The following is a 15,155-nucleotide window of genomic DNA, read 5'->3' on the forward strand; positions in this document are numbered from 1 at the left end:
CCTTGTCTTATTAGTTGATAGCCTATGCCATGTTTTTCAAAGCCCGACACCTTCTAGGATTAAAAAAATAAGATTGATTATTAATCCTCAGACATCCTTTGGGTTACACAAGGCCTTGTTCATGCATAGCTTGTTTGCACAAAAATTGGGGATTTTTGCAGTAGACATTAATTTCCACTCAATGTCTCCAAAAAACTTGTGGTCTTTTTCCAAAAATCCCAAATCGCACCAAAATTTTGGGGATTTTGTGTTTGGTGCCCAAAAATTGCCCAATTTCATGCCAAAAATTTGGGGTTTTCATCTTTGAACCCAAGTTTTACCAAATTTCAGTAAATAAATTTGAGGCTTTTGTGAAATTTGTCCAAATCCATCGACATTGAAGCCAATTACACCTTGTACACCAACATTCATGGACATTGGAGCCTTTTTCAATTGCCAATTTTTGTTCAACATCATCAATTATGTGCAAAATTGTAAGTTTTTTAGCCTTTTCTTTGCTTTTTCATGCTGTTGCACTTACAAAGACACATTTTGTAGTAGTAGTCATGAAAAATCAGTTGTATGTAGCAAGTAATGGTAGGCCAAATTGATTTGCTAAACATGTTTGGGGATTTTGATAAATTGGATGGCACAAATTGTCCTATGTGGGCATACATGATGAAATATGTTTTGGTCGCCAAACAACTTTCGGGATATGTATCTACTTTCGATGTTAGGCTTGTAGGCCTCGCTACACAAAATGCTGTAAGTTCATCTAGTTCATCCACTTTCACCAGTGGATCTTCTGCTCTAGCCCTTGCTGCACATCCCATTGTTGATCAATTGAGATGGGATAGATGAGGTGCCTAGGCACATGCTTTGATCGCACTCTTGTTATTGCATATATTCGGTTGTGCACAATGGCTAAGGATGCTTGGGATAAACTTGCTTTATTATGTCAAGTGCACAATGAGGCTCATGTAGCCTTTTTGCATAAATAGCTTAGGATGGAGCATAGGACAGAGGGTGATGCGGTGGATGTCTACATTACACGTGTCAGGGACATAACTGAGCAGCTTGTAAATATTGATGAGATAATTCTACTTCTCTTCTTTCTATAGTCTTGATTGGCCTACATGACACTTGTTAGAGTTTCGCTACTACACTTCGCTTACTTGCAAAAGGAGATGTTGATGCATCCACATTAGTGTCATTGTTATTGCAAGAAGAGCAATTACGGGTGAATTTCTCTAATACAAGTATGAAAAATCAAGCATTTGCAGCCAACTATAAGAACAAATGGAAGTCATAGAAGCTATCAAACTCAAAGGGAAAAGACAAATTAACTTCTTTCATAGACTCTTCACGCTCCAAGAATGAGGGTGCTAAGAAAAAGAGATGCAATTATTGCAGGAAAAAATATCATATTATTGAGGAATGCAAAAAAAAGATTGCAAGTGAAAAAAGAAAGCAATTAAGCATGGTTGTTATTGAAAATTCAACAAGAGCGAAGGATACAATATCACATTTAGCAAGTTTGGACATTGGTCAATCTTATACTTTTGTTGTGGGTTGTGTGTATGATCCTTCTTCACATGCACATAGCTTATTAATGGTTGAAAATAGCACTACATGGCATTTTGACAGTGGTGCCTCCAAGCACATAATACCCTTTTGTGACTTGTTTGTATCATATGCAAATATAAAAGGGGGGATCAATTGTATGTGCAAATAATGCTTTGTTTGTAATCTAAGGCATTGAACAAATTTCCATTGTTGCAGTAGATGGGAAAACTATCATGCTTGAAAAGTTTTTTAATGCGATTAGCATTAAAAAACTTCCTCTGAGTTTCAACCATTGCATATGCTGGTTTTGTGGTCAAATTCCACATGGATTGATGTAGAGTCTATGACTATAGTGATAGAGATGCTCTTATTGTCACTGACACTTTGTACAATGGCCTATATCAGCTTGATATATATGAGAGGAGAGTATCAAAGGATACTTTACATGTTGATGCCATCATTATGTGACGACATTGAGTTATGGCATGCTAGGTTTGGTCATCTTAATTAATGGTAGTTTGCTTCGCTTAAGAAGCAAAAATATGGTGCTTGATCTCCCTCTATTAAAAGCAAGTACTCATAATGTATGTAAGAGTTGTGTACTTGGTAAAATGCATAGTGCTTCGTTTCCAAAAGATGGATCTATACATGCTGATCAGAAATTATAGCTTGTGCATAGTGATGTTTGTGAATCCATGTGTGTCAAATCCATTGAAAGGTTCTTGTACTTTATTACCTTCATTGATGAAATGATTTGTCATTGTTGGGCATATGCTTCATAGTCACAAGTAAAGGATGGGACGGGTGGGCCTTCGCGACGTCGAGACGTCATCCCCATGACAGTTGCATAATAGGACATGTAACATTCAGAAGTGACGGATCAAAAGGTGATGTCACAATGTGATAGGATGGGGACGCGTTATGGGATGGGGTATCTTGTTTGTTACGTGATGGGGATGGGACGTGGTCAAATTTGGTGTTGACACTAACTTACGTAACATGGCTGAACTGCCTATGTAACATGCCCGTGCAACCTCGACTTGCAAAGGACTCATCTTGGACCTAAGCATGACCAACTTATAGGCCCTCTTTGTGAAGAATAATGTATTATGAATAGCACCTTTGCAAATTGTTGCACCACAATACATTCATTGTTTACTGTTTAGTGACTAGCCTTCCTTTATTGCTCACTGCTCTGTTCACAACTGCCAGTCAGCCCATGCTCCCATACCCATCTTAACTCTTGAGTCTCCACGAGACATGACGATGCACATTGTGCCGCCGCCGCTGCCGCCGCTCCCCCCCCCCCCCCCTCCCCTCGTAATTACACTCCGTAAAGATCGAGAGGGGAAATACATGTCATTGAAGTTTAACTCCTTTTTGGTTGAAAGGGGCATTACACATCGATGTATTATGCCTTACACACCTCAACAAAATGGTATGGCTGAAAGAAAGTATCACACTTTGATGGAGATGACATACTAATGCTTTCACACAATAAGCTGCCCTCAAACTTTTGGCTTGGTGCTATTATGTGTGCAATATATCTACTAAATCGTAAGCCCGCTAAAGTATTGAATGAATGTACACCTTATGAGACTTGGAATGGACGGAAGCTAGTGGTGTCACATATTCCTCTCTTTGGTTGTTTAACATATGCATGAAGACATAAATTGCAAGACAAGGCCGTCAAATACATTTTCATTGGTTATAGTGCAAAAAGTAAAGGGTACTGTTTGTACCGGTCCTCCACAAACAAGATTTTTATTAGTAGGGATGTGGTATTTGCTAAACATGTTGGTTAGCCCTTCATGGATTTCAAAAATTAGTCCAATGTGGGGCCGTCAATATGTTGACAGCCTGTTGCCATTGTTTCAGCAAGATGTACCTAAATTTGGTCAATTTTAGCAACTTGTTGAGGGTTTATAGCAACAAAATCATCAACAAACACATGCTGAATAGCGGCCTGGTTTGAAGCCCATTAATTAAGGGATTGCTAACGATGAAGTTGCTGATAAGAGGACTTCTATTGGTTGGGGAAGCTGAAATAGTCCCTAGATGGCTGTTGGATACATTATGGGATAGCAAAAAACAATCCGTTTGATTTCCCAGTAGAACTAAAGCAGCCACATGCTGTGCATAGGCACTTATAGCTATTGCATGCAATGAGGAACCGATTTCTTTATATGATGCTTTAGATGATGAGAATTAGATGGCAGCTATGTAGTCAAAGATAGAATCTATTCATAAAAATGACACATGGAAGTTATGTAACTTGCCTTACGGTAAGTAGGCCATAGACACACATCAAGTTTACGAATTGAAATGCAAATTTGATGATAGCATTGATTGCGCTACAAGGCACGTCTTGTTGCCAAAGAGTATGTCCAATAGCATGGGATTGACTATGATGAGACGTTTGCACCTAGTTCACGAATGACTACCATTCGTAGTGTCATTGCTTTTGCTGCCCATTTGGATTGATGTGTGCATCAGTCGGATGCGAATATTGATTTTTTGAATGGCATCTTTATGAGGAGGTTTATATCATAAAACCTCCTTGCTTTGTTAATAAATGCTTAGAGAGCATGTTACACTCAGCATGTTTCTCTGAAGTTTTGGTGTGAATACTCCCTTATCCATAGGAACTTTTAACCTTCTAGTTGGAGAATGTTTTTTTTTTCTTGTGTAAATATCCATCAATGGGGTATGGTACTTAATACCTTAGGGATTGTACTTTCAAATGATTCTCACATAGTGGATGTGACATTAATAGTGGTATGAGAGCCATATCTCTCCGTTGGTGCTAACATTGCCTGAGCCGCCATTAAACCTCTAGCTCAGTTGCTGTTTTCCTCACCGGTTGTCTTGCATGTTGCTGCGTTACTATTCTTGCTTGCTTGTTGGATACCTTATGCCACATCGCTAGTCGAGTTGATTTTTTTTCGTCAGTTGGTCCTTGCTTGTTGGCCGACCTGATCATTGGTATTTCCAGCGGCAATAGGCGCCAATGTGAAATTGCCCAAACTGCTTCGTCTCTAGTCTCGGTATGAGTTGCACGCGTCCCCATTTGGCATACATAATGAAGCATGTTTTAGTTGTCAAGCACCTTTGGGGTTATGTATGTGGTTCAGAGGCCTGGCTACACAAAATGCTATAGGCTCATCTAGTTCATCCATTGTCACTAGTGAATCTTCTGCTTCAGCCCCTACTGCACCTCCCACTGTAGATCAGTTGAGATGGAATGGGTCATACCCTCCTATAAAATATAGGTTATTCCATATATTCGGTCGTGGACAACAGCCAAGGATTCTTGGGATAAACTTGCTTCATTGTATCAAGTGCAATGAGGCTTATGTAGCCTATTTATGCAAACAGCTTGAGATGGATCACATGATAGAGGGTGATTCAATGGATGTATATATTATACATGTCAAGGACATAGTGGAGCAGCTTGCAAATATTAATGAAATAATTCATGATCTCTCTCTTTTTTTTATAGTCTTAGTTGGCCTACCTAATACTTATGTGAGTTTTACCTCTACACTTCACTTCACTTGTAAAACCAAATGCTGAGGCATATACATTTAATGTGTTGGCATCATTGCTATTATAAGGAACAATCATGAGTAAATTGCTCTTAACATTAAGTATGGAAAATCATGCATTTGCAGCAAGTCATAGGAATAAAGGAAAGTCATGGCAGCCATCAAACTCAAAGGGTCAAGGCAAAACAATTTCTTCCACAGACTCTTCAAGCACCAAGCATGAGGGTGCTAAGAAAAGGAGATGCAATTATTGCACGCAAAAGGGGCATGTTATTGAAAAATGCTGAAAAAGGATGGCAAGTAAGAAGAGGAAACAATGCTAAAAATTCAACAAGTGTGAAGGATGCAATAGCACATTTAGCAAGTTGGACATTGGTCAGTCTTATACTTTTGTTGTCCATTGTTTGTACGATCCTTCTTCACATGCACATGGTTTATCAATGGTTGAAAATAGCAGTGCATGGTATTTTGATAGTGGTGCTTCCAAGCACACAACATTCTTTCACTGGCTTGTTTGTATCATATGCAAATGTACAAAAGGGGACCCATGGTATCACTTGTATGTGCAAATAATGCTTTGTATGCAATTAAAGGTATTGGACAAATTTCGACTATTTCAGTAGATGGAGAAGTATCATGTTTCAAAAGGTCTTGTATATGCTTGGCATAAATAAAAACTTGCTTTCAATTTTAGCCATTGCATGTGTTGGTTTTGTGGTTGGATTTCACAAGGATCGATGCAATGTTTATGATTGTAGTGAAAGAGATGCCTTCATTGTTGCTGATACATTATACAATGGCCTCTATTAGCTTGATTTATATTAGCGAAGAGCATCAGAGGATGTATTACAAGTTGATACCACCATTATGGATGATAGTGAGTTATGACATTCTTGGTTTGGTCATATTAATTATGGCAGTTTGCTTCGCTTGAGAACCAAAAATATGGTGCTTGATCTCCCTTTGTTGAAAGCACCTACTCATAATGTACGTGAGAGTTGTGTACTTGGCAAAATGCATTGTGCTTCATTTTCCAAAGGTGGATCTATGCGTGTTGATTAGAAATTATAGCTTGTGCATAGTGATGTTTGTGGACCCATGTGTGTCAAATCGATCGAAGAATACTTATACTTTGTTACCATCATTGATGACATGGCTCATCATTCTTGGGCATATGCTTTGAGGCACAAGTTGGAAGTGTTTACATGCGTTAAAACCTTCTTGGCCTTGGTTGAAAATGGCAATGGATACAAGTTGATTACACTCTATACAGATCAAGGAGGGGAATACATGTCACGAGAGTTAAATTCTTATTTGGCTGAAAGGGGTATTACTCATCAATGCACTACGCCTTGCACACCTCAACAAAACGGTATGGTTGAAAGAAAGAATCACACTTTAATGGACATCACATGTTGTATGCTTTTACACAAGAAGTTGTCCCCAAATTTCTGTAAATTGTAGCCCCACTAAAGCAGAGGCTGAATGTATGCTTCATGAGGCTTGGAATGGCTAGAAACGAGTGGTATTATACATTCTTGTCTTTCGTAATTTGGCATATGCTTTGGTGCCACAACCATGAAGACAAAAATTTTGAGGCAAGCTTGTCAAATGCATTTTCTTTGGTTACAATGTAGAAAGTAAAGGGTACCGGTAGCTCGTACCAACCCTCCATGAACGAGTTTTTTGTGAGTAGATATGTTGTATTCGTTGAACATGCTGGTCAGCCCTTCATGGACTATAAAAATCAGCCCATTGTGGGGCCTATGGATATATTTGATAGTTTGTTACCATTGTTTCAGCAAAGTATGCTTTTGTCAATTTCAGCAAGGTATTGAGGGATTACAGCAACAAAATCAGTAGCAAACACATGCCGAAGAATATCCTGATTTTAAGCCCATTGATCAAGGCATTGCTGATGATGAAGTGGTTGATAAGAGGGCTGCTATTTGGGATGCTAAAACAGTCCCTAAATGGCTGTTAAATACATTATGGGACAACAAACAGTCCGTTCCACTTCCTGGTAGAACTAGAGTAGCCATTTGCCATGCACAGGATAACTTGGTTGTGTAGGCACTTGTAGCTACTGCATGCAATGAGGAACTTGTCTCTTTACATGATGCTTTAGAGGATGAGCATGGGATGGCAACTATGCAATCAAAAATGGACTCTATTCATAAAAATCATAAATGGCACATGGGAGTTATGTGACTTGTCTAATAGTAAGTGTGCTAGAGGCACAAAGTGGATTCACAAATTAAAAGGCGAATTTGATGGTAGCATTGATTGCTACAAGGCATGTCTTGTTGCCAAAGGGTATGTCCAACAACATGGGATCGACTATGATGAGATGCTTGCATCCACTTGTCATATGACCACCATTTGTAGTGTTACTGCCTTGGCTGCCCCTTGGCAAATGTGCTTGGAAGAGCTCTCTCCACAGAGAAGTTTGAAGCCTTTTGCAAGGCTCTAGGCTTGATACTATTTGTGGATTGATCTGCCTATTCCTTGTGTGTGTTCATATCATTCACTAAAGGGGGGTTTGTTACATTTATTATGTTCCTCCATAGTTCTAGTGTGGATGCTTTCTTATCCACATGCACTTTTTACCATCCGGTTGAAGAAAGGTGTTTTTTTTTGGGCCGTGTGAATATGCATCATTGGGTGTGGTACTTAGTACCTCAAGGATGTACTTTCATCATCATTCTCACATAGTGAATGTGACCTCCTAGCACTTCTCTCTTGTTGTTCACTTGTTCATTGTGAGAGTGTGTGCTGTTGAATTCGAGAGAGCTGAAATGAAATGATATATTAACATCCGTAAAAGGTCAAAATGCTCTATGAGACCATGAGTTACAATCATCTATATGTAGGTACAAAAGCAGTAAATGAAAATGTAATAAATAGTACAAGAAGACTAAAAGCTATAAGGGAAACTCTGGCTGGCAAATAAAAGAGTTCTAGCTGATACAATGTCATGGGGATGTCTATAAGCTGCCTCTAGGTGGAGCCTTGGTGTCGTAAAGTTGTTGTACTCTTGAGGAGTGAGTCCCGAAGCTATCGTATCTCTAGGAAGAAGAGATCAAGGCATCGCTAGTTAGCGAAATCCATGACTCTAGATAGTGGCCCAAACTCATATTTGAATAGACAGTGGAAAGGGCCTTGGATCTTACAGTATGCTGGGCATTGGTAAATATACTACTCCTCTATCTTTGGCTCTAGTTGACATATTTGGCGTATGCACTCTTCTAGTAGTATGGATTTGTATTTGCCCATCTCAGTCTCTAACTGGTATGAAGAGGTATGCATCTGACCAATTGAATATCTAATCCCATGTGAGAGGTGGGTGTTCATGTATTTGGGGTGGAAAATAAATCCATCATCCATAGTGTGGGGAAAATGCTCTATCTAGAAGGCCATCTTTGTCCCTAGCTCCTGGATTGGTGCCAACCATGTCTTCTTGATGTCTAGCTGCATAAGATCCATCTTGATAACCTTGCCAATCATTGAGTAGCTCAAGGTAAGGGATGATGTATCAAGGGAGTATTGGAAGGGGGATAGCCTATCCATGCTAAAGCCATGTAACTCAAACCAAGCTGACAACTATGCATAACTGGGCATATCTATGTCTAGGTACATCCCATAGGCTATGTACATATACGATCGATTAGATAAGGGCCTCCACTACTACATGTGTGGTTGCTAGTACAACTCTAATGATCTCATGTGGTACTGAGGCCTTGGATTTGATCATCTTGAAAATCATGGATAAAAGTGGCCTCTCCATCGATCTCAATCCGTCATATGTGTGATAGACTGGGGTCCCATACCTATACTTTGTAAAGCAATGTGAACATGACTAGTGTATCAAAGCGCCACATCTTGATTTGAGTTTCTTAAACCTATCCCTATCAACACATCCTCTCTAAGCCTCCTACTGTTGCATATCCTCGGGTCACTTTGGTATTTGCTGCCTCTCATAGAGAAAGTGGGACCTGTGAATAGCACTCCCAATTATGTATATGAATCCACATACTCCAACTCTCCTTGTCCATATGTGAGTTTAGATGTTGATCTCCTAACCCACTACAGTGTAGTGTTAATCACCATCACCTTGGTTTTATCAAGCTATATTGGGAGCCCACTATCTAATGCATAAGAGTAGTGCATCCAAATGTCTTTGTAGTCCCTGTGGTGAATTGGTTATCAATACAATATCATTTGTATACACGAGGAGAGGTATCCAAGTGCTAGCTAGCAGAGCTCCTCTATGCCTCCCTTGGATATGTAGTCAACAACCCTATCAATGTATAGACCAAATAGTGTCAGAGAGAGGGGGCATCCCTGCTTCATCCCAATGGTGGAATGAACAAGAGCTGAAAGGCCCTTTGATGTTTGTACTCTACCAATGTCTCTCATATAGTGCCAGGATCTCCGAGCTAAGCACCTTAGGCACTCTTGTAGTGTGTAGTTGGTGTATCAATTAGTCTATCGGCATTGGTGTATCAATTAGTCTATCGGCTTTGTACAAATCCACAACTAAGCAATAGATTCATCAACCATGAGCCTTGCCCTCCCCTATGATCACTTTGAGTGTGAGGATGCGATCTAATGTGGAGTAGCCTCTCCTAAAACCAACATGTCCCTGTGCTTTGAGTCCCCACATCTCCACCCATTTGCTCAAGGATGGAGGCAGATAACTTAACTAATGTGTGTCTAACCATAATAGTCTAATAGTTACTAGGTAGAGTGGAACCTCTTGATTTGAGGATAAGTACAATGGTGTTTGTGCTCTAGCTCTTGGGGAGACATTCACACATGACTTTGTTAAGCATGTAAGCTAGTAACTCTACCACCAAATCTCTAGCATGGATCAAGTGCTCGGCTACTGATCTATCATGGTCTTGTGCCTTACCTTTGTTGAGTTTGTCAATAGCCTTATGGACTTTGCTCTCTATAAAGAAGGTGGTTGTCTCTAGGCAAAGGCTCTGGTGGATATGGGAGAGAAGATTGACCTGCTACTGTGTAGAGACTAGCATATTGCTCCCATGTAAGAGGTGATGTGATGGGTGTGGATGGGCAATGCTCTTTGAAGAGTTGCCAAGCTCTCCATAGAGTTGCTAGGCCTTTGTAGAGTCATGCATAAATCTAAGACATGTTGGAAAATAATTTTCATGGAAGGCTGGCGAACAAGACCTTGTTCACATGCATGGTCTTTCTTTGGAGGGTACTCATTTGTGGACTTTTTGTTTCCTCTTTCAAAGTGTAGAATCTCGATTTCGGGGTTGTTTGCATAATTGGTTTACATAGAATGCTTTTGTCTTTGATTCCATTGTGGCGGTCCAAGGACATATTGCCAAGATAAAGGGTCTTTTACATTGGTAGTTAGATCTTGTTCAGCATGTTGATCTTCTCCCTAGGGAGGATTTGGCTCCTTGGCATATGGCAATTTCTTTTGCTTCTTTGCCTTGACTTTTTGTACCCTAACAGTGATTTGACTTTTTGTACTCCTCCTGTCATTTGATATAATATAACTACTCATTATGAAAAGAGAGAGAGAGAACTCTTGTAAGTACACACAAATTGAAAAATAGATTGATAATAATACATGAGATTCGAGTGATATGGCTAGAATATATAGGCTTAGTTGTGCACGTTGTCAAGAAAATGACTAATAGAAGGCGGCTTTGATACCATGTCAAAAAATGACAAAGAGATCAGAGAGACAGTAGGGATTGCGGGGAGAAACACAATGTGTGTACAGCAAACACAGAGAGAAGAGAATTTTAGAAACACTAGAACACGGTGATGGTGCAGTGAATCATGCTATGAGAAGAAAAGTTGATACAACGGAGCCAAAGCTCAGAAGATAACTACATTGTCCTTTCTGAATTAGGTGGCAGCACCTGTGGGGAATCTACATAGTGAAGGGAGCGAAACGCAGTCCTCCGGGTAGTGGGCTAACAAAGTAATCATTGAAAGGTGAAGGACAGCTGTCTAGGGAGTGAACCGCAATCCTTTGCTGCCATCGGAGATAAAGAAGATGATCACCAGCTGGAGCGAACTGCAGTCCTCAGATGCCGAGAGTGAGCTTGGATGCAAAACACAAATGCCAGATGCCTCCTGATTGCCAAACGCAAAGATAGATGCTGATGCCAGTAGGTGGAAACTGACGCCTGTGTACAAAACCTGATGCCAAGATGGGGAATGATGATACTTAGATGTGCGAGGCTCTCCAAACGACCAAATGCAGATACTAGGGTGATGCTAGATAGGGGCTGGATTAAAAAGTGTTTAACAAATTCTAGAGTTAGTAGCCTGTGTCTGCAATCCCATGTGCATGCATACTCTTTGAACTCTTGCATGAAAATCAAAGAGATTGATGCTAAGCTGCCTCATTGTGTTCTCTATTTTCGCACAGCTATTTTTGTATCTTTGCAATAATTTTACATTTTTCTTTAATAGTATTAAAAGCTGGGGCTTCAATTTCAGCTTTGCTTGACAAGTCATCCAGAAGTCTTAAGCAGCTTATTATTTGCTTCAATCTTTACAGTATGACATGTCAGAGTTACATGAAGGATGTCTGTTTTCAAATTAGACATGATTAAGGCTACTTTGTGAGCTTCAATATCTTGCACCACAAATGATCTTACGCAATCTAAGTGTTGATTCTCTGTTGTAGTCACTAATTGACTTTTTGTGGCTTTGATGTATCAAGTCTGTAACTCGTCATCGATTAGTAAGCCTCTCTTGCATGATAGACCATTCGCAATGGTTGGTCTTGTTGCTTCTATTGAGAGATACACAGCATTTTCTCACTGTTAAATACTGCACAAATGTTCCCACAGATCAAGCGTGCAGGATGGATAGTTTCCAAAGCAGCTGAATCTTGTGTTGAAATTGTGACTTCAATATATTGACTGGTTAAAACAACTTCTTTGTCCTACTGTGCTCGTGTCACCACCCACCCTGCATTAAATAACCTCCAGCACCCAACATCCAAGGAAAATTTTAAGTGAAGTTAATACTTTCTTTGGTTCTTTAGGATTCTACTTCTGCAGTTTCTGAACTTTTAACACACACACAATTACTTTTAGTTTCTACCCTGTATGATTATTCAAATTGGTCTTCAGCAGAACGGGAGCTTAAAAGAAGAAAGCGACAAAGACGAAGACAGCTTGACAGCCAGGAATCTTGTATGCTGCGTGGTGTGTACTTCAAGAATATGAAGTGGCAAGCTGCAATCAAGGTTGATAAAAAACAAATACATTTAGGCACAGTTGCCTCAATGGAAGAGGCTGCTCATCTATATGACCGGTAAAGTATTTTATATTTTCTAATATTGTGTGTGAGGAAGTGTAGCATTTGTAAGTTCATGAAGCATCGAGGAAACGTGTGTGATAGTGATGCCATAATGATTTGTTCTTTGCCTAATTGTGAAGCAATGCAACATCTAATGAGCTTAAGTAAGCATCTTTTGTGCTAATTGTCTGAGATATGTTGTTGATGAAGGGCGGCATATATGTGTGGGAGGGAGCCCAACTTTGCGCTTTCTGAGGAGGAGAAGCAGGAGCTGCAAGGAATACAGTGGGAAGACTTCCTTACTTTGACAAGAAATGCAATTGCTAACAAAAGTACAAGCTCTTCTTTTACTCATGTTGACTGTTACAAAAGCAAGGCGACTTTTGTGCTGTCTATAACATTTGTGATCGATCTTTTGTCATTGCAGAAAGGCAAAAGAAGATCGATGCTGGATTAAGAAGAAAACAGGCAGTAGGGTTTGAGAACAGTACACCATCTCCTTAACAATCAGGTGCCAGCTGCTTTGAAACCATCGGCAGCAGCATTATTATTATTATGTGATCTGCTCTCTATCCATCAATCGTTCAACATATTTGGTGTTGGGGTTGTAAGCATCATGCTTGTGCCCATAAAATTGGTGCATAGAAAGATGGATCCAAACTGGAAGCACTGTGTACAGTGAGTGCTCCCTGTGCTTGTAATGATAAGCTGGTCTTGCGTACACGGGTTTGTTTCAATCTGCACTAACTTGTTTAGAAATTCATGAAAGAGCTCATGTATATTCTACTCTATGCTTCCTTGACCACAGAACAGTGCAACGGGTGATGGTGCTTATTTCAAGCTTCAGAAGCCTGTAATAATTCACCATCTCCAACGCAATGGTAATGCTAATTCATCTGGAGTCAATTTAATTTATTCAGAGAGCTTGGAACTTTCCCAGGAGATGGCAGACCGACCTTTTTGTACGAGAGCAAATGCGTTCAGTTTTGGTTTTGCTTCAGGAGTGTGGAGTCACATTGCTCGTCAGAGAGCGATTCTTCATCAGCAGGTTTAGTATCATATACAGCTTACAGACATTCTTCCCAGGGATGATTTGCTTTCTCGACATGTTGCGGGTTCTTGGGTCTCATTGTCTGTCGCATAGTCCAATGGCGGCGCTTGCATTATCGGAGCGACAAATTTGATGGCAACTGGGGTACTGGCAGGGAGGGCATTAACTATATATAGCGTAGCGTAGCTTGCACAAAACTACACGCACTTGCAAACTAGACAAGGCATTTACTGGCTCCCGCCTTAGTACTTAGCCTTTGATGAAGGTACGCGATGTAGCCTTGGAAGTTGGCCCCCCCAACCATGCTTTTTACTTGCCTCCTTGCTACCCTCACGGCAACCTAACCAATCCTGCATTGAGTCCTAGTATCCTACAAGGACATTCCCTTCATAGTCAGCCTCCTAGGTTGAAAAACCCATCGTTAAACCTCTCTATGGCTGGCCTCTTTTAACAATTGCCATGGCAAGTTTACCCGACACCTCATAAAACCGAACGTTGAATAATCAATTCGTTCAGCTTCATCTGGTTGATCCACCACACAAGAACCCTTTTGCAAGTCATGCAACAAGGTGGGACATCACACACGGGGTTGCTGGTTTAAGAGATTGCATGAAAAGGGAAAATGCATTACCCAGGAAGTATAGCATATTGTATGGAAGATTTTGTATCGCATATTTCCATTTCCAAAATTCCTTTCTTCTACTCATGATTCATTGACAATTACACGTGTATGTCATGTACACAACTAAGATTTATGGAAAATCAACGTGTGTAGCAAGTAGTACTTTCTCTATCATATGTATCCAAATCTACGCAATGCTTCATTGTTCCACATACATAAGGCATTGAGCTCTCTGCCCTGTACTACCTTACATAAACACACATCACATTTTCGACCTAAATATGCTAATGTATTAAAAATGAATCATTTTAGCGAGTAAACTTATTTTTGCATTCCTTATTAACTTAGATTGGACAGACGACATAGAGCTATCCTTGTGTTGTTGAATAATCTTTTTTTAAAATACTATTTATTGCACGAAAAATACACAATACTTAGAACAAACCAACAAAACTCATAAAATAATAGGATTGCATCAAAATTACCATTTTGGATGTAAAACCCAAAATTGCTAAAACCCGCTTGTGACGATGTTGCTCTAAGGCCATTAATACCTCCCACAACATGCTAATGTACTTGGAGGGCATCCATTGCACCTCATGCTTCAATGCTTTCTTTCCACCTATCACTCATCTCTCGCTCTCAATTTTCCATTCCCCTTCTCTTGTATAAACAATTGCTTATGGCTATGGAGAAGAGAGAAAGACTAGTTTGTGGAGAGAGAGAGAATAAAATGCTGATTTCTCGAATCTTCATCATAGGATGATAAGGAGGCTCCATTTCTTTTATATCATAAGTGAAAAGTAGTACATGTTTTGTGCGGCATGATTAAGACAATTGCAACATGATAGCGCTCATTTCTTGATTCCTTTTCTTCTCTTCCCTCATCACAATTTTTCATAATGCCCCTTTATATATTGGTCTATGCCCCTTCAAATTTGGGCATTCACACTTAAAAATTAATCAAAAATTTCCCTTGGCTACCTAGAACCATTCTCCTCATCAACTAAGGCTTTTTAACATGAGATTCAACCCCAAATGTGTAGATTTGATGAAAAACTCATGGCTAGTACTCCACCACTCACAA

The 15,155-nt window shown here is 39.9% G+C and overlaps 1 protein-coding gene across 7 annotated transcripts in view; it reads left to right on the plus strand.

The window, feature by feature from the left end:
- LOC148019281 (ethylene-responsive transcription factor-like protein At4g13040) overlaps positions 1-14,331 on the plus strand; it is a 59,788-nt gene extending 45,457 nt beyond the window's left edge. For 3 of the 7 annotated variants that reach the window (XM_087660875.1, XM_087660877.1, XM_087660878.1), the window contains exons 6-8: positions 12,227-12,410; positions 12,606-12,727; positions 12,823-14,328. In XM_087660875.1, the coding sequence (XP_087517001.1) occupies positions 12,227-12,410; positions 12,606-12,727; positions 12,823-12,899 (383 nt within the window). In that variant the 3' untranslated portion in view covers positions 12,900-14,328. Of the gene's footprint in view, positions 1-12,226; positions 12,411-12,605; positions 12,728-12,822 lie in introns of all 7 variants that reach the window. The other 4 variants (XM_087660879.1, XM_087660881.1, XM_087660882.1 and 1 more) reach the window with 4 other exon arrangements.
- Positions 14,332-15,155: the final 824 nt, after the last annotated feature.

The sequence above is a fragment of the Lygodium microphyllum genome, chromosome 20, assembly GCF_053477565.2.
Source record: "Lygodium microphyllum isolate KBCC chromosome 20, Lygodium_microphyllum_v1.1.10, whole genome shotgun sequence".
Taxonomy (NCBI): domain Eukaryota; kingdom Viridiplantae; phylum Streptophyta; class Polypodiopsida; order Schizaeales; family Lygodiaceae; genus Lygodium; species Lygodium microphyllum.